Source organism: Diutina rugosa (genome assembly GCF_008704595.1).
Source record: "Diutina rugosa strain CBS 613 chromosome Unknown scaffold6_size315584, whole genome shotgun sequence".
Classification (NCBI taxonomy): domain Eukaryota; kingdom Fungi; phylum Ascomycota; class Pichiomycetes; order Serinales; family Debaryomycetaceae; genus Diutina; species Diutina rugosa.
Genome location: NW_022995116.1, coordinates 30,600 through 46,550, shown reverse-complemented (window position 1 = coordinate 46,550; position 15,951 = coordinate 30,600). Strand labels below are relative to the sequence as shown.

At 50.2% G+C, this 15,951-nt stretch overlaps 13 protein-coding genes across 13 annotated transcripts in view; 5 read left to right on the top strand and 8 right to left on the bottom strand. All coding sequences in view use genetic code 12, as the record gives it.

Moving 5' to 3' along the window:
- Nucleotides 1-600: 600 nt before the first annotated feature.
- Nucleotides 601-1,719, top strand: DIURU_002207 (uncharacterized protein; the record flags this gene model as incomplete). The annotated part of the gene is made up of 1 exon (XM_034154834.1): nucleotides 601-1,719. The coding sequence occupies one exon, from the start codon at nucleotides 601-603 to the stop codon at nucleotides 1,717-1,719; it is 1,119 nt and encodes a 372-aa protein (XP_034012902.1).
- Nucleotides 1,720-1,749: 30 nt separating this feature from the next.
- RIM9 (Rim9p) lies at nucleotides 1,750-2,655 on the bottom strand (the record flags this gene model as incomplete). The annotated part of the gene is made up of 1 exon (XM_034154833.1): nucleotides 1,750-2,655. One exon carries the CDS (start codon nucleotides 2,653-2,655, stop codon nucleotides 1,750-1,752), a length of 906 nt encoding a protein of 301 aa, XP_034012901.1.
- Nucleotides 2,656-2,845: 190 nt separating this feature from the next.
- Nucleotides 2,846-3,970, top strand: DIURU_002205 (uncharacterized protein; the record flags this gene model as incomplete). Its single annotated transcript, XM_034154832.1, has 1 exon — nucleotides 2,846-3,970. One exon carries the CDS (start codon nucleotides 2,846-2,848, stop codon nucleotides 3,968-3,970), a length of 1,125 nt encoding a protein of 374 aa, XP_034012900.1.
- An 89-nt stretch (nucleotides 3,971-4,059) lies between these two features.
- On the bottom strand, nucleotides 4,060-5,082 carry DIURU_002204 (uncharacterized protein; the record flags this gene model as incomplete). Its single annotated transcript, XM_034154831.1, has 1 exon — nucleotides 4,060-5,082. The coding sequence occupies one exon, from the start codon at nucleotides 5,080-5,082 to the stop codon at nucleotides 4,060-4,062; it is 1,023 nt and encodes a 340-aa protein (XP_034012899.1).
- A 296-nt stretch (nucleotides 5,083-5,378) lies between these two features.
- Nucleotides 5,379-5,688, top strand: DIURU_002203 (uncharacterized protein; the record flags this gene model as incomplete). The annotated part of the gene is made up of 2 exons (XM_034154830.1): nucleotides 5,379-5,487; nucleotides 5,549-5,688. The coding sequence occupies 2 exons, from the start codon at nucleotides 5,379-5,381 to the stop codon at nucleotides 5,686-5,688; spliced, it is 249 nt and encodes an 82-aa protein (XP_034012898.1).
- A 136-nt stretch (nucleotides 5,689-5,824) lies between these two features.
- DIURU_002202 (protein disulfide isomerase) lies at nucleotides 5,825-6,718 on the top strand (the record flags this gene model as incomplete). Its single annotated transcript, XM_034154829.1, has 1 exon — nucleotides 5,825-6,718. One exon carries the CDS (start codon nucleotides 5,825-5,827, stop codon nucleotides 6,716-6,718), a length of 894 nt encoding a protein of 297 aa, XP_034012897.1.
- Nucleotides 6,719-6,736: 18 nt separating this feature from the next.
- On the bottom strand, nucleotides 6,737-7,561 carry DIURU_002201 (putative serine hydrolase; the record flags this gene model as incomplete). The annotated part of the gene is made up of 1 exon (XM_034154828.1): nucleotides 6,737-7,561. The coding sequence occupies one exon, from the start codon at nucleotides 7,559-7,561 to the stop codon at nucleotides 6,737-6,739; it is 825 nt and encodes a 274-aa protein (XP_034012896.1).
- Nucleotides 7,562-7,668: 107 nt separating this feature from the next.
- DIURU_002200 (nucleotidase) lies at nucleotides 7,669-8,502 on the bottom strand (the record flags this gene model as incomplete). Its single annotated transcript, XM_034154827.1, has 1 exon — nucleotides 7,669-8,502. One exon carries the CDS (start codon nucleotides 8,500-8,502, stop codon nucleotides 7,669-7,671), a length of 834 nt encoding a protein of 277 aa, XP_034012895.1.
- Nucleotides 8,503-8,686: 184 nt separating this feature from the next.
- Nucleotides 8,687-10,150, bottom strand: DIURU_002199 (uncharacterized protein; the record flags this gene model as incomplete). Its single annotated transcript, XM_034154824.1, has 1 exon — nucleotides 8,687-10,150. The coding sequence occupies one exon, from the start codon at nucleotides 10,148-10,150 to the stop codon at nucleotides 8,687-8,689; it is 1,464 nt and encodes a 487-aa protein (XP_034012894.1).
- Nucleotides 10,151-10,250: 100 nt separating this feature from the next.
- On the bottom strand, nucleotides 10,251-10,886 carry NAT4 (Nat4p; the record flags this gene model as incomplete). Its single annotated transcript, XM_034154823.1, has 1 exon — nucleotides 10,251-10,886. The coding sequence occupies one exon, from the start codon at nucleotides 10,884-10,886 to the stop codon at nucleotides 10,251-10,253; it is 636 nt and encodes a 211-aa protein (XP_034012893.1).
- A 118-nt stretch (nucleotides 10,887-11,004) lies between these two features.
- On the bottom strand, nucleotides 11,005-11,703 carry TFS1 (Tfs1p; the record flags this gene model as incomplete). The annotated part of the gene is made up of 1 exon (XM_034154822.1): nucleotides 11,005-11,703. One exon carries the CDS (start codon nucleotides 11,701-11,703, stop codon nucleotides 11,005-11,007), a length of 699 nt encoding a protein of 232 aa, XP_034012892.1.
- Nucleotides 11,704-11,897: 194 nt separating this feature from the next.
- DIURU_002196 (uncharacterized protein) lies at nucleotides 11,898-14,486 on the bottom strand (the record flags this gene model as incomplete). Its single annotated transcript, XM_034154821.1, has 1 exon — nucleotides 11,898-14,486. One exon carries the CDS (start codon nucleotides 14,484-14,486, stop codon nucleotides 11,898-11,900), a length of 2,589 nt encoding a protein of 862 aa, XP_034012891.1.
- Nucleotides 14,487-14,902: 416 nt separating this feature from the next.
- DIURU_002195 (uncharacterized protein) overlaps nucleotides 14,903-15,951 on the top strand; it is a gene marked incomplete at both ends in the record, with an annotated part of 2,329 nt that continues 1,280 nt past the window's right edge. The window contains one exon of the mRNA XM_034154820.1: nucleotides 14,903-15,951. This exon is cut by the window's right edge and continues 115 nt beyond it. Coding sequence (XP_034012890.1) covers nucleotides 14,903-15,951 — 1,049 coding nt within the window.

Here is a 15,951-nt window from a genome sequence, read left to right as displayed (position 1 = left end):
CAAAAAAAAAAAAAAAAAAACAATACCAAAATAGCGGGAAGTACTGGTGACTTACTCGCAAAGTACGAGATAAATTAATACACAACGCATTATTCGCCCTCTCGTATTGTAGTGCCGACGCCGGCCACCGTTTTGGCGAAGGGGGCTTAGCCTCTCGTGTTGATGCCGACAGTCACCGGCGACCGTTCGTGTAACGTTGATGCCGTTCGTCCATGTCACTGATCGCCTCACACGAGCCTCTCCGTGGCAAGTGCAACGGGGTTAGCAGAGCTGGCTGACAATGCCGGAGTTTTGATGCTACTTTCCTCATTAGGGGTTGCTTCCGCCACGCTGCGAGCGAAGCCCCCCCCCTAATGTTCCCAATGCGGTAACCGACGTTCACCAGCAGAACCACCCCGCCCTAGCCACATAAACCCGACGACACATCTCCTGCAACCACCGGTAGTGATCGAGAAAGTTTGGAAAATTTGTGGTTCACTGTTGATTTCTTGTCGTATAGTTTGTTGGGTTTGTCAGACAAAAAGCCACAGTATGCACTGATACGGCTGAGTAATTGAATTTTGGACTATAAATTGACCAGATATAGAGCACTAAGTAAATATGACTGGCGTATCCACTAAAGGGATCCATGGGGCGGACCACTTGGCTCGAGTTCCTGATGTCGTGCCTCCAATCAATATCAGTGCAACCTTCCGATATGATGACGACCCTGACACTTGGGTTAAAGCTGAAGACGGCGGGAAACCATTGCTCGACAACTATCTATATTCCAGAGTCTCTCATCCTAATTCTGAACAAGTGGAAGCCATTGTTGAACAAATTACGGGGTACCCAGCCGTGGTCTACTCGGGAGGCATGCCTGCTTACAATGCAGCATTAACATACTACGACCCCAAAACGATCGCCATTGGCCATGCCTACCACGGGTGTAGGGGCCTTGCCAATCTCTGGACGCAAAAGTTTGGTACCAAACAAATTAGTATTGATGACGAATTTGGGGGAAATATTGGTCAAGGAGACTTGGTCCATTTGGAGTCACCAGTAAACCCTTGGGGCACCGCAATCGACATTCAGGCCTACGCTGATCGAGCCCACAAAGTCGGTGCTATCGTGCTTGTTGATGCCACTTTCGCCCCGCCTCCCATTCAAGACCCGTTCCAACATGGCGCCGATATTGTATTACATTCAGCCACAAAGTATTTTGGGGGCCACTCTGATTTACTTGCTGGTTTACTCTTAGTCAAAGACGCTGAGACGAAGAATAAATTGGTTAAGGAAAGAGTGTTGTTGGGTACCAATATTGGTAGTTTGGAGGCGGCGTTTTTACTCAGATCGTTGCGTACATTTGACTTGAGAGTGGAGAGACAATGGCGTCTGGCCACCGCCATTGCTCAGCATCTTAACGATAACATTGACAAGTTATCCAAATTGACCAAAGTTTACCATAGTTCGTTGCAAACAGAGCCATTTGTGGCTAAGCAATTGGTGAATGGTCACAGCCCCGTATTATCGATCGAAGTGACCGATGAAGCCACCGCTAAACTGATCCCTGGCAAATTAAAATATTTCATCCATGCCGTCTCGTTAGGAGGAGTGGAGTCCTCAGTTCACTGGCGAGTATTATCTGATAAAGCTATTGCTCCTAATGTCATCAGAATCTCGGTCGGAGTAGAAAACGTCGACGATCTCATTGCCGACTTAGACCAGGCATTGACCTAGAAGGATTGTGTAGGCTCGTTTATATGAATGCTATGATTGTCTCGACCGGTGGTACAAGGAGTTATGGTAGAATACATGGTGTTCGTCGTCCGGGTGGGCCTCCAGGGCCACACTGATATCCTCGGAGTCGTCTGATCGTTGGAACTGGCGAAGGGGTATATCGGGTCCAACGTTGTAAGTGAAGCCGTCATCACTACTTCGGTCCCAGTCCAAATTGGATACGAGCTGAGGGCGCATTCTCATATCGTCATTAAGATAGACATGGTCATCATCAAGAAGTTTGCGAGTGCTAATCAGTCGTTTCATAAAACACACTAACGTCGAAATGAGAGCGTGGGCAATGATGGGAAATAACTGGATCCAGCCGACATACGATAAGTTGGAAATGAACAAAAGGATATCAGCTAAGAAGGCGAGCAATGTCGTCAAAAACGATAACAATGAAAACACAAGCATCCAGTCCATAAACGGAGCGAATTGTTGGTATGATATTCGTTTATAATAGTGGTGGTCATGCTTATCGAGGTGCGAATCATCGACGGCGGTTTCCCCTGAAAGCATCGGCTGCGATACATCATCGCTTTTCTCCTCTTTCGCTAGCAGACCTTTCACTTCTTGCATCACCAACATCGCCACCACCAAAAGGAATTGTACTGCCGATATGCCAAACGCCACCACATGGACCACAAGCAATTTCGAGATCGTCAGCTGGATATTCAGCGGGAGCTCGGCCACCGAGTACTCGTCGTTGACGTTATAAAACGAGTCGTTTATCGCTGGGTAGCCGATACGAGCCACCGAGCAATTGTTTGAGTTCAAGTCACAGATGCCAAACACTCCGAACAGGTAGTTCTGGTACTTCGACAAGTAGAGGTTAGATCGTAGGCCTGTAACTGGCACCAGGATCACCGGGAGAAGCAGGAACACCGTACACATGAGTGTGAGGAGAGTGAGGGCCAAGAGCCATTTCTCCATAGGTGTCTAGCTAGTTGGGATAGGTATAATAAGAAGTTTCGTTTGATCTCGCAGGGTTTATCGCTATCATCTTTGGTAGCCACACGACTTCCACCTTTGATGGTACAGTGAATAGAGGTGTTTCTGGTCGCACTCCCCACATTCACGTGTAATGATCAAATACGTACTTTTCACCATCGTCTTATCCATTCTGCTACCGTTTCTCCGCCACCTCATGTCCTCTGCTCACGCGTACCAATTGGAGCTCCAGGTAGCCCAGCTTGCTGTCAAAAGAGCGCTGGTGCTCACTAAGGCTCTCTCCGACCACATTGCCACCACCCGCCAACTGGGGACCCAAATTAAGGACGATAAGCTGCCTGTCACCGTCGGCGACTACGCGGCGCAAGCGATTGTCAACCATGCTATTAAAAAGAACTTCCCTAACGACGAGATTGTCGGTGAAGAGGATCTGGAGGACTTAAAGGCCGATGCTAGTCTCAGCAAACAAGTGTTTGAATTGATTCAAAAATACCAACAAAGTGATAAATTCAGCGATGTTTTGGGGTCGTTGGACTCAGAAGAAGAAGTGTTCAAGTCTATTGACTACGGTGACTCCCAAGGTGGAGCTCAAGGTCGGTTCTGGGCGTTGGACCCGATTGACGGTACTAAAGGGTTTTTGAGAGGTGACCAGTACGCCGTATGCTTAGCTTTGATTGAGAACGGTAAGGTGGTTTTGGGGGTGATTGGTGCCCCTAATCTTCCGGCTCATATCATTTCCAACACCGAACTGCTGGGTGCCATTGGTGGTCTTTACTCTGCTGTTAAGGGTTATGGCTCCTACGTCACCGACTTGTTCTCCGCTGACGCTCCTCCTGCGTTGGATAAACAACGCAAGATCGAAATGAAGTCGACTACTGACCCGAAGAAGTTGGTGGTGTGTGAAGGTGTTGAAAAGGGACACTCATCGCACTCCGAACAAGCCCAGATTAAAGACATTTTGGGTATCCCTCAAGACTCGACCATCAACTTGGACTCGCAAGTGAAGTACTGCGTGTTGGCCAAGGGCGAGGCCGACATCTACTTGCGGTTGCCGATCTCCGATACCTACCGGGAAAAGATCTGGGATCACGCTGCCGGTAATATCTTGATCACCGAAGCTGGTGGTCGTGTGGGCGATATCACTGGTACTCCTCTCGACTTCTCCAAGGGCCGCTTCTTACAATCGCAAGGGGTGATTGCCGCCAACTCTGCTATCTATGATAAGGTGATTGAAGCTGTTCAACAAGTGAAGAAGTGATTTGATTTGATTTTTGGCATACATACAGGTAGTCATGACTGGGTTCATTGGCATTACTGAAAATTTCCATATATGTACATAAGTTATCTCTATTCGTAACTGGTGAAGAGGCCGCCCCCAGGACCGCTACGGGAGTGACGTGAGAAGTAGTCGAAGTCGATGGAGACAGCGTTGGCTAAAAGCACTGCCCGCTGGTCTAAGGTCAACGGACCGGCTACCAGAGGGTAGCGGTCACCCATGCCTTCAAAACTAGCAGGATCCATGCGAACGATATACACACCGGTATCGGTGAAGAACTCACGACCAAGCCCCACCCAGTTTCTGTCCACTGAACCAATGACATCATTGCGGGCATTGTGGACGGGGAATTCAAACGATAAAAATGGTGCATCAATCTTACCAAACTGTTCAAAGTCGTCGGTGACTTCATCCTCAAGCTTGAACAAGTTATAGCGACGTCTCCACAAGTGCCAACTTTGGATCAGCTCGCCAATCTCTTCAAACACTGGTCTGCCATGTTCATCAACCCCGGGTAAAAGCGCCTTAATATGGGAATTAATAAACGCAAACGGTCTCTTAATGGTAAGCACGTGGTCGCCGTACATGTTGAACACATCGACATTAAACGGACGGTGCAATCTCATGAATTGACGACCCATCACTCGCATGATGCCAAGGTCCCGTTCTTGCATGTAGCCGATCTGCTGGCCCATCAGGTTCATGATCTTGTAATAGTTAGCCTGTTCGAACCCCAAAAAGATATTCATCATTTCGATTTGGCGCTCAATCACTAACGTGGGCTCTTTAAGGATATCGTAGACGGGGTCTTCCGGGGTGATGATGCCATTGGGGTTAGGGGGAGACCCAAACACGGTGCGGTGCTGCGAAGGGTCGCCTTCATAGTACTGGTAGTCGCTCAGCGGTTTTGTTTGGTAGTACTGCTGGTTACTAGCGCCACTCGTGCCTCTTTGCGCCTGTTCCGCTTTGAGCTTTTCCCGAAATCGCTGAACTTCTTCCGGTGATATTTCTTTAGCTTGGCGGGTGTGGTTGGCTCGGGGGAGCAGCAACCGCGCCAGAGTGGTCAATTGTCGCAATAGTCTTCGTGTAAGCATGGTGGCGATGGAAGCCTCGGGATCACTGAGGTTGCGAATGTCTATTGAGGGTGTATGTGGGTAAGGGCTCCAAATTATGTATTGAAGTCGAAGAAAGCAAAATAATGAAAATTCACAACCTATTTGCAAGTCATTTGGATTATAACTACAATTGGTTAATTTTTCACTCACATAACTGAGTTCTGATTAAAAATTCAGCCACCTTGTAGTTTGTGGCCTCGGGCTATGCCGCACGCATTTTGACCACGCGAACAGACGAACACACGTCGAGTCCCAAGCTAATCACTACCACCATCATGGGCGAGCTGTACGAGAAGTATTCCAAGCTCTTCCACGTGGAGTCGGTCCCCGTCAAGATCGACAACTCGGCCCTGGTCGCCAAGACCCTCGGGTTGCTCATCCTCGGTAAGTTCAATCAAAACTTCATTATATTAATTTATCACTTGATTCAATGACTAACCTCTAGCGTTCACCTCGTTGGCGTTGATGTTTGTGGGGGACAAGAAGCGGAACCCGGTGGCGGTCATCGTCAATGCCGCCGTGGCGTCGCTCGCCGTCGGGCTCAGCGCCGTCTACGTGTCCAACTTTGTTGGTGTATATGTCTAACCTTGTAACGAACTAATAGAAGTATAAATGAGAGAAAACATAACTTAGTGTAGGTAACTAGACAATTAAGGTGGTGACAGACGCCCCATTGGATATAAAGCCACTACAACACCATTGCCGTTCGCGCAAAAACGTTATGCTCTGTCACTTCATCGGGCTCCTCCTGTGGCTAGCAGCCGTCATTGCCGCCGGCTCCTATCTGCGTGATCCCAATGTGTTTGAGCTTACCCCTAAGACCTTCGATAAAGTCGTTCACGGTCTGAATTACACCACCGTGGTCGAGTTCTACGCCCCCTGGTGTGGCTACTGCCAGAAACTCCACGGCAGTTACTCGAAATTGGGCAAGTTCGTCCACGACGACAGCCAGTACGCGATCAACATTGCGGCGGTGAACTGTGACGACGATGTCAACCGCCCATTATGCGCTGAATACCGCATTCAAGGGTTCCCCACGGTGATGGTGTTCCGCCCTCCGCGCCATGATGGCTCCTCCAAAAAGACGGACACGCGCCACATCTCCGAAGTGTACCAGGGTGAACGGTCGTTTAAGGCCATTCTTAACTTTGTCACGTCAAGATTGAAGAACTACGTGAAGAAATTTAAGCTTGACGGGACGATATTGCCCAAATGGTTAGCGGAAACCCTGAATGAGAAGCCGCGAGTACTCTTGGTGACTAAAAACGCTCAGGTATCTCCCTTATTAAAGCTGTTGGCCATTGACTACTTAGAGAGAGTGGACTTCGGTATTGTCCCTGCCAAGCAGCCAGTGGAGCAGTTTACTGTGGGTGACGAGGTCGTCGAAATCGAGGAGGCAACGTTGCCGATGTTGGTGCATTACAATAGCAAGACTAAACTGTTTGAGAAGTTCCCCGGCGCTAAACTCAACGACAAAACTAAGATCGCCCAGTGGGTGACCAAAGTGACTGGCCAGAAACCTGCTGAGGGCAGTTTGCTGAAGTTGGGTAAGAAACTCTATAAAATCCGTACCGGTAAGAAGGCTCCCGCCAGCGACTTTGGCGATGAGCTTTAAGACGACTTCAGCTTTTTTTTAAGCCTTGCCGAGGTTGTCCATCATATCAAGCAAGTCGTCGAGCGACTCCTCCTTCTTTTCCTCGGGTTTCGCCGCATCCAACGACTCGATCCAGTTGCACACCTGTTCGACATACACCTTGGAATTAGGCACAAAGTGGCCGCCGGGGTGTTTCAAAAGGTCCAGCTGCAGCTTGTAGTAGTTATACAATGATAACAGCCGTTCTTCTTCCACCACCGTGTCTAGTTCACCGTAGACAGTTAAAAGCTTAAGCGAGCCGGGAAGCTTATCCGCGTAGTATTTAGCGTACTGTTCGTTACCGGATTTCTCCGACGTGTCAAGCTTAAAGCCCGAGTATAACACGCAGAACTTCAATTCGGGCTTACCAAAAGTTTCCTTCCATGTCAGCGCCACTAAACCCGCCATCGCTGCCCCTTGAGAAAAACCAATAAGCCCCACGATGGGGAGCTTTCTCTCTTCTTCGGTTTCAGTGGTGTCTTTCATATCGGGGTCTTCAATAAGCTCTTGTTTGTCAACGTAGTTGCGGATAGTGTCGAACGCTGCCAGCATGTCGACATCACTATTGGTGTGCTTCTTTTTCACCCACCACGCCCTGAGGTTGTTGTCTTCATCGTCTTTGACCACGGTGTTGAAATCGCCGAGGGATTGCGGGAGATCGACCCCCGTCAACTTGAGCGGGCCCTGGAGGTAGACCACTTTGTAGCCAAGCTTGGTCAACTTTTTGCGGAGCGCCAGCGACTTGGCGTAGAAAATCGACGCCAGCTGGGTGTAGCCATGAAGAAACAAGATCTTCCCTTTTAAAACTTTTTGCGTCGTCGTCATTTTTAATGGTATCTGGTTAGAGATCGAAGTCAACTTTAGTGAGATGACCACGTCCTGCACAGAGAGAGGGTAACCTAGAATGAAGTGTATATTGGAGGTGACGAAAACTACGCTACTTTCGACACAAGCTGACCGAGGTCAAGAATATTGTCTATCAAAATGATTCTATTTTCGCCCCTGTACTCCGGTTCCTTCTGTAACCGGGCGTAGGTGGCGGGGTCCTCGACGTAGTGGACGACGTGGCCAAATCCGATCTTGGCCGCCGCCTTGACGTTGATCTCCAGGTCGTCAACAAACCACTGGTGGGCCATGACGCTGGCGTTGTCGACGTCAACGTGGGTGGTCTTGAGGAAGGACAAGAAGTACTGGGGCATCGGCTTACAGATGATGGGGTTCTGGGAGTAGTCACAGAAGGTCAAGCCGTCAAAGATGTCGCCCAAGCCGAGGAACGAGATCACGCGGAGAGCGTGGTTGCGGTAGGCGTTGGTGACGAGCCAGAAATAGTCAAAGTGCTGTTTCATGTCCAAAAGCATATTGCGCAATTCCTCATTATAGTGAAGCACCCCTTTCAATTCTATAGCGTCGTCCACCGCTGAATTGTAGGCCAAGGCGTCGACGTCGTGGTTGCGTACAAGCCCTTCGAGGGCCAAGCCGTATTTTTTGTAGTAGTTCATGTGGAGCTCGTGGGCACACTTGTCGTCCAAGTCCAAGAGCTTTTTGAAGTAGGTGTGGATCTTTTCCTGCATCAAGTCGTGGATTCGTGTCAGCCGGGGGTACAAGCAGTTGTCGATGTCGAAGTAGAAGATCTTCTTGTTGGTAGCGGGTAGAGGACCGTGGCCAAAGCGGAGGTCGACCACCTGGCCGGGGCGCACCTCATCGCGGGGGATCTCGGGGTTCTCGTAGTGGACGGGTGTCGGGGCTGCTATCTCGTCAACCGTCATTTTTTGTGTTGTTGTGTGGGAAGGCAATGCTAGCAATATCTCAAATATATGTTAGAGGTAAGGATGACACATTTTGTACAGGTCAATTGTGAGCACGTGTATGATGTGCCGAAAAGAAATGCGGTTAGTCATAGTGCGTGGGGTTCCCCGGACCGAACGCTTATACGCCGGACCGCCGAGACGGTCAGCGGTGTAGTTTACGACGCTTCCGCTGCTTATCGCCGTAGAAAATATCGTCGTTGACCAACCCAATTTTCGTTTCGAGCACCATGATCCAGAACAGCACCACCCCCAGCCCCCACGCCATCAATCGCTGGTGCGGGTACTCGCGGCGGTTGGCGTCGACAAACTGGTTCTTGAACCGGGCGTAGATGTCACGTATTTTGATTAAACGAGCGGTGGTCTCGGTCTGGGCGGTTGGGGTCAATTGATGACTGATGAGTGGGGTCAATGCGGGCACCGAGAGAGCGGCCCCCGCCACCCTGTCCGGGAGCCGGAGCCGAGCAATGTGGTCGAGCGCATGCAACGAGCTGTCACCAAGCACTCCGGCGTGACTAGGTCGCAACTGGAGCTGATCAATCGGCGGGTACCGCTTAGGCTTGGGCGGCTTGCGGTGACGTTCACGTGACACGGGAGTAATGGGAGATGTGGTAAGGGGGGTATTAGATTGGGTTGAACTGGGAGTGAGTTCGGGTTCGGGGGTGGTTTCGAGTGGGGTGGACTCGACGGCATCGGTATCGTCGGCATCCACCAAACTGTCGTTGACGACACTGGGGGGTTCGGGAGACGGATCGGGCACGTCTTCGGCCTCTAGTCTCTTTAACAACTCCTGGAATAAGTCCGGCATTCCCGCCAGCATGAGCAAGTCGGTGACGTAGATGAGATTAAAGTGGTGGTCGCGTACACACTCAGCCTCAAGGATCGCCGCCACTACCGCCGACATGTGGTTGTTGTTTAACCGTGTCACGAGGTCAATGGTGGCCTGAGTTATTTCCTCGCTAGCGTAGCGCTGGACGTTATAGTCACACATCGCTCGTACTAGTATGCCAAACACACGGTGGACGTTGTCTTCATTCCACAGGAACTGGTACAGCGCTCGTAGAAGCCAGTGGAGCTTAAGCACAGCGAGTTTGATCGAGTTGTGGTGGTGGACAAGCTTAAACCGGTTCACCTGGTTGGCCCCGATATCTTTAAAATACTGATCAAAGTTCAAGAAGATGGTGGCCCCCCATCTTGTGGGTTTATTCATGTAGCGTTTCATGGCTGGGTACTGGTTGGTAAGAAGGATATCGTCAATTGAGTCGAGGCGGCGGATATTAAATGTTTTCTTTGGTTCTGCGAAATAGTAGTAGTGACGATCCATCGGTTTGACGCCTGCCTGGTAATCCTGGACCTCACTGTCATGAATAGTGAACTTCTTATATTGTGGGATGCCATTGTCGTTGAGTTCATCACAAATCTGTTGGCGTTTGAGGATATGGGCCTGGTGAGCCTGTTGTTTCTGTTCGGCCGCCGCCTTAGCATTTTTTAGAATCTGGGTCTGCATCTGGTAGATCCGGTGGTTCTGCTGGCCTCGGCTCTTGAAGATCGCCGGCATGTCGTCGGCATCGTCGAACGGCGACTCCTCCAGCCGGAGTTTTCGGCGCATCAATGTATGGGGTTGATGGCTCGATGTCTTATCTACGCGCGCGTATTATTGCCGATCTTCGGTGTAATTGATGCAGTGATGTTTAATGATGCGGAAGTGTCTATGCTAATTTTAGGGTTGGCGACAGCGCTATAAGGCGCTCCATGTAGTAGCACTGAGGCTTCTTGATCCGGCCCCGGAGGACGATGTCGGTGGGGCTGCTGCGGCTGAGACGGTAGCCAAGTTTGGTGTACCATACTAAAGCCCGATGGTTATCGCTAAACACGGTGAGACAGGTGGCCTGGAGCGGGTACGGGTAGGTGACGGTGGCGGTGAGCTGGTGGACGCCGTTGATCAAGTAGGCGCCGAGGCGCTTGCCGTGATAGCGCGGCAATACGTGGATCTCATATAGGTAGAGCACCACCATGCCGTCGTTCAGCACCACTTTCACAGTGACAAACGCTACTGGTACCTGGCGGGCGTCCTCGATCCACACGTAGACGATCCCCGGCTCCCGCATCTCCATCTGCTTCTCCAACGTCCACTGGTCGCCCTTGTGTTTGCGGTAGAGCGGCGCCATCGTCAGCTCGATAAGGCGCAAAAACGGCGCCACGCCCTCACCCGTTTTCACCACCTCCGTCGCCGGCGCCCAGTGGAGCAGGCCCCAGGGAGGCTCACCGAAGCACTCACCGACGTGGTCACACACGTGAGCCGCCACCCGGCGCATGAGGGCCCGGTCAGTCTCGTCGACACTCATGGGATCGAGATCGCAAACTGCGGCGGCGGCGCCCTGTCGAGCGACGGCTGCGCAACCATCGCGCAACCCATTACTAACTACACTTTTCGATTAACTACTGATCGTGGTGTATGATTGACTATGATTCCTCCTGGACGGGGTTTTTGGCGTAGAAAAAGTTGACGCCAAGCAACTTGGAGCCCGCCCCGTACTTATTGATCCAGTCCCGCACCCCCAGGCCGGCGACGCCGGTGCCCCACGTCGGTCTATCCTTGGGCGGGTGGAGCTTGGCGGCTTGCGCTTGTTTGTAGAGTAAGAACACGTAGCGGTGCTTGCCGGTGCTGGGCGGGGGCGCCGGGCCCTCGTAGGGGACAAGCTGGGTGGCGTTGGCGATGTCGAGGGTGTGGATGACGTCCTCCTTATTTGCGGGCGGGCTCAATGGGATGTCGGTGGCTATCCAGTGGCAGTATTCCAGCCACTTATGGTCGTGGTTTGACGGGGCGTCGGGGTCAGTGAGCACCACCATAAACTTATCTTCGGGCTCAAACAGCTCCGTCGTGCCGTCCTGGTTGGGACTGTTGAGGGTAAACAGCACCCGGGGCGTGTTCTGGGTGGCGTCGACGGCAAGCTCGTTGCCCAACGTCACGCGGTTGCCGTTGTCGTAGTCGACGGAAAGCAACCCCTGAGTGTCGAACTCGTCGACGACGTCGGGGACGATCTTGTGGGTGGTGTAGCTTTCGTTGAGCAGCTGGGAGATGGTGATGAGGCTCCGCAGCGCCACGCTGGGGGCGAATGTCCTCCACGGACCAAGCGCCGGCCGGAGACAGCGACTAAGCATGATTGGTGTGAGTGTGGTTACCCGTGTGGCTCACGGGAAAAAATTGCGCCAGCCGCAACGAAACTTGGGGTACAAACTGAGTTAGTCAGCGAATGTTGGGGAAAAGAAAATAAGGGGAATTGAGTTGGAGTTAGGGTTTATGGATTACGTGGTCCCTAAATAGATCTATGTAGTTATCCGTTAACGTGTATGGGTTAGGCCAGAAGGGGTAACCAGAGACACTTAGATGAAGTATGGTATTGGGTGACGCCACCGATGATGACGTTACGCGTGGTATCATCAATATCGGTAGTGATATCGGTGCCTGATTTGCCCATCAAAAGGTTGAGGTAAACTAAATCAGCAAACTTCCGTTGACTAGCTCGAGCGGGATCGAACTTTGTGTTTGAGCCATTAGACAGTTTATCGACAACATCTTCAGCAGCTTTATCGGCAATTGCTTCCGTATTGTCATCAGTGACATCTTCCTTTTTTCCATCGGTGATATCTTCAGTGGCATCTTCAGCAGCTGCTTTGTTAGCTTTATCAGCAGCTTTGTCATCTGATAAGTCGGTTTCTTTAGCCTGTGTAGTAACTCCGTTTGTCGACTTTTCAGTACCGCTATCAGTGTTGTCGTTTGTGGTTCCATTGGGCGACACCGTCTGATTTTGGAATTTCTCAAAGGCTTTAGCAAGCCATTGGTTCTTCTTCAGCTTGAATAAATCGTGTACCAGTTCATCAAGAAACAATTTACCGAATTTTCTCTCAGTGGACCCGCCCAGTAGAAGTTTTTGCGTGATTTGACTGATTGCCAGTCGTAATTCGATCGAAGGCGTCAAGGGTACATCCTCTTCACCTGAATCGGTATAGTTGACAACAAATGTTGAGTCAATCTTTTCGATGACCAAGTCGTACAACCGATTCAACAAGGTATCAACACGTGACAAAGTATCAGTGATATCACTAATGCCATGAGTCTTTTCTTTGATCACTTTAAGAGCATCCAAATAGAAGTAAACCTCATCAGTTTGGTCATGCTTCACCGGACTCAGATCGCGATCTATATTGTCAACAATATCGGCCAAGTACTTGTTGAACAATTTGTGTGACTTATCCTGGACTGCCTCGAGTTTCTTTTGGATCACTCCCGATGTAAATCCATCGATATCGTTTGCTTTGGTAACTTTTAACAATTGTGAAATGATACTATCTTCATCAGCAAAGCGCATTACTGTACAAAATGACTTGTACTCAGTGATCCACTTGCCTACCGCGTCAGCAACGGGAGATGATCCTCCCAGTGTTATCGCTGAAACCACCTTGAGGTACTGGTCGATGTCAGAATCCATTAGTTTCATGGTATCAGCAGAAAACGGTGATGGGATATGCAAGGATAACGTTTTTTTGGCCACGGCTTCTAGAGCTGCTTTGTGTCCTTGCTGGAAGTACCGCTCAAAGTGATGGAGGATAACCTCAGTCACTGCCACTAGAAGATCACTAAACTGTGTCAGTTTATCGATATGAGTCAGCAAAAGTAAGGTGGTATCAAAGTTGGCGTAAAAGTCTTTGATGCCGAAATAGTCCAAAGCAAAGCGAGCGAAGATATTGGCGTTATGGGCAATGGCAAGGGCTGAGTGGGGCGTTTGCCGGTCTATTAGTTTTGCAACCCAATCAAACATGGTCTTAATCAATTGATCAAGCTGATCGGATGCATTTGAGAATAAGACATTGTCACCGGAATAAGTGACATCTTCATTCTCAAGCCAGTTTTTGTAGCCAATGAAATCACGACTTTTCCAGGGACGAGTGGTCAAATTGAGTACTTTATGGTAGTCACTGGAAGTGTTCAGTACGAGGTCAGCGTACTCAAACGTTGCCTCAACATACTTGATGGCATGGACAAAAGACACACTATCAACATCGGCAAATTTATCCACCACTTCTTGCCAATAATTGAGACGAAGTTCGACCAAAGCCTTACCAATATCAATATCACCATCAGGGGCAAGAAGGATAGTATAGGCCACCAAATAGTTGACTATAGCCGCAGAGTGAGAGGTGACGACATCGATATTGGGGTATAACACTGCTGTTTCTTTAAGCAGAGACACGTCATCATCATCACTACCAGTGGTATCATCGTCATAGTAGCTGTGGTCTCCAGTTAAATGCAGCTTGTCAAATACTTGTGACAGGTGCACGGCATCCGAGGCGATTTGGTGGGGCAGAAGCACGTTATACGATCGTATACGGTCCTCAAGGTATTTGCGGTAGCTCTGTTTAAGTTTCCGGAACCACAGATCAAGCAGAGGGTCCAGCTCCAAAAGATCATGGAACTTTTGGCCGATAGTATAAAACACTTTGGCATGGTGGATGAACTGGGAGGTGTGGCGGATCTTGAGGCCGCCAGTCAACAACAAGTCGACCTTAAGCAACCGGTTGTTGATCAAATTGCGGAGAATATTGCCCTGGTTGTCGGCTCGAGCCTGGGACGCCAATGCGGCTCGTTGACGAGAATTGAACTTGGAGCGGGGCGAATCGCCAAAGGGAACAAACGTCTGTTGCCGGTAAACCAATGACGACAACGCATTATCAATATCTCGCCCTTGGCCGTACAATTGGTTGATATCCTCGGCGATCTTGATGAGGTCGCGGTACTTGGAGCCGACCAAGTCGTATAACTCGGCGGAGGCCTGGTCGATTTTCTTCGAGTAGCCATCGGCAATCTCCTTAGCCTCCGCCACCGAGTACTTGCTGAAGATCTCGTCGACGCTGAGCGCAGTGTCGTCTGCCATCGTCGCCATGTATCGACTCGTCCTACCGAACACGTCCCCAGTGCGACTCGAACAATCGGAGGTTAAGGGAAGCGTAACCAATGTGGAATAGAGTCAGAGGAGAGTTGTATTTGTTTCGGAAAGCGTAACTGGTTGAGTAAGATTAGATTATTGGCAAGTAGTTGATTGAACAAGTGTAATTGAGGAGTTGTTGATAGTGGGCAACTATAGCCAAACCAAGCTGATTATCAACTATAAACCGAATACACCAAAGCTGTAATCACGTTTATTCATCTTGCCAACATATTGAAAGACTAATCATCAAGAAAGCTAGACTGTTGTGGAGAGTAAAAACTCAAGATTCGTATCTTGCTGCAACGATCAAACGGGGTGCCAGACGCGGCGCGAATTTCTAAATTCAATTCCCTTGTGTACCATTATTTCCCATGTCTAGTTCCACTGCCGACTTCAAGCCAGAGGAGTGGACGACGTCACTGAACGACGCCCTCAAGCTCTACATCACCGACAGCCAGGGGGCAGTCAACATCCAGCCGCAATTCACCTACCCGATCTTCGGCGATGCCGAGACCATCTATGGCTACAAGGACCTTGTCATCTTCCTCTGTTTTGACCACTACACGTTTTACCCGTTCCTCAACATCAAGTACAGTCTGAAGCTTAATGATGAGGTCATTGACATCAAGAAGACGATGCTTGAGTACTTGCCAGAACTGACAATATATAAGGACGAAGAGAAGTGGGCCGACGCCACCAAGGCAGAGAAACAGACTTATAAGATTCCAGGGAAACTGGTAGCGCTGTTTACTACTGATGTTGACGGTGAATCTGAAGAGTTTAACCTCTACTTAATCGATATGAAGCTGGATGCTGGTCGCGAGCTTCACAACCGATTGCAGATTATGGTGTTGTTGTTTATCGAGGCCGGGCTGTACATCGATGCCAACGACCCCCACTGGGAAGTGTACGTGCTCTACCTGAAGCCTAAGGACGGCGAAGAGCCGCTGATATGCGGTTTCACCACCGTGTACAACCACTGGCGCTACGAAGGGGCTGAGAAGTTTGACGCCACTACCGACGTCAAAGTACGCAAAAAGATTAGCCAGTTCATCGTGTTACCCAACTGGCAGGGCCACCACTTAGGGCTGCTGATGTACAAGCAACTCGTGCGCCAGTGGGTGGCGTCGCCCCAAGTGGACCAGATCGTCGTCGAGGACCCCAACGAGCAGTTCGACGACATGCGCGACCGGCTGGACCTCGAGATGCTTAGCGATGCCGTTGACTTGGATAAGGATGTCACTCCGGAAGCGGCGGTAGGCTGGCGCGACGCCACGCGGCTGCGGCTTAAGCTTGAGGCCCGCCAGTTTGCTCGGCTTATCGAGATGGTATTGTACAAGAAGTACGGCGACAGCAAGGCCGTGAGGTTGTTTATCAAGCGGAGATTGTGGCAGAAAAACCGCGAGGGTTTGGTGTTGAT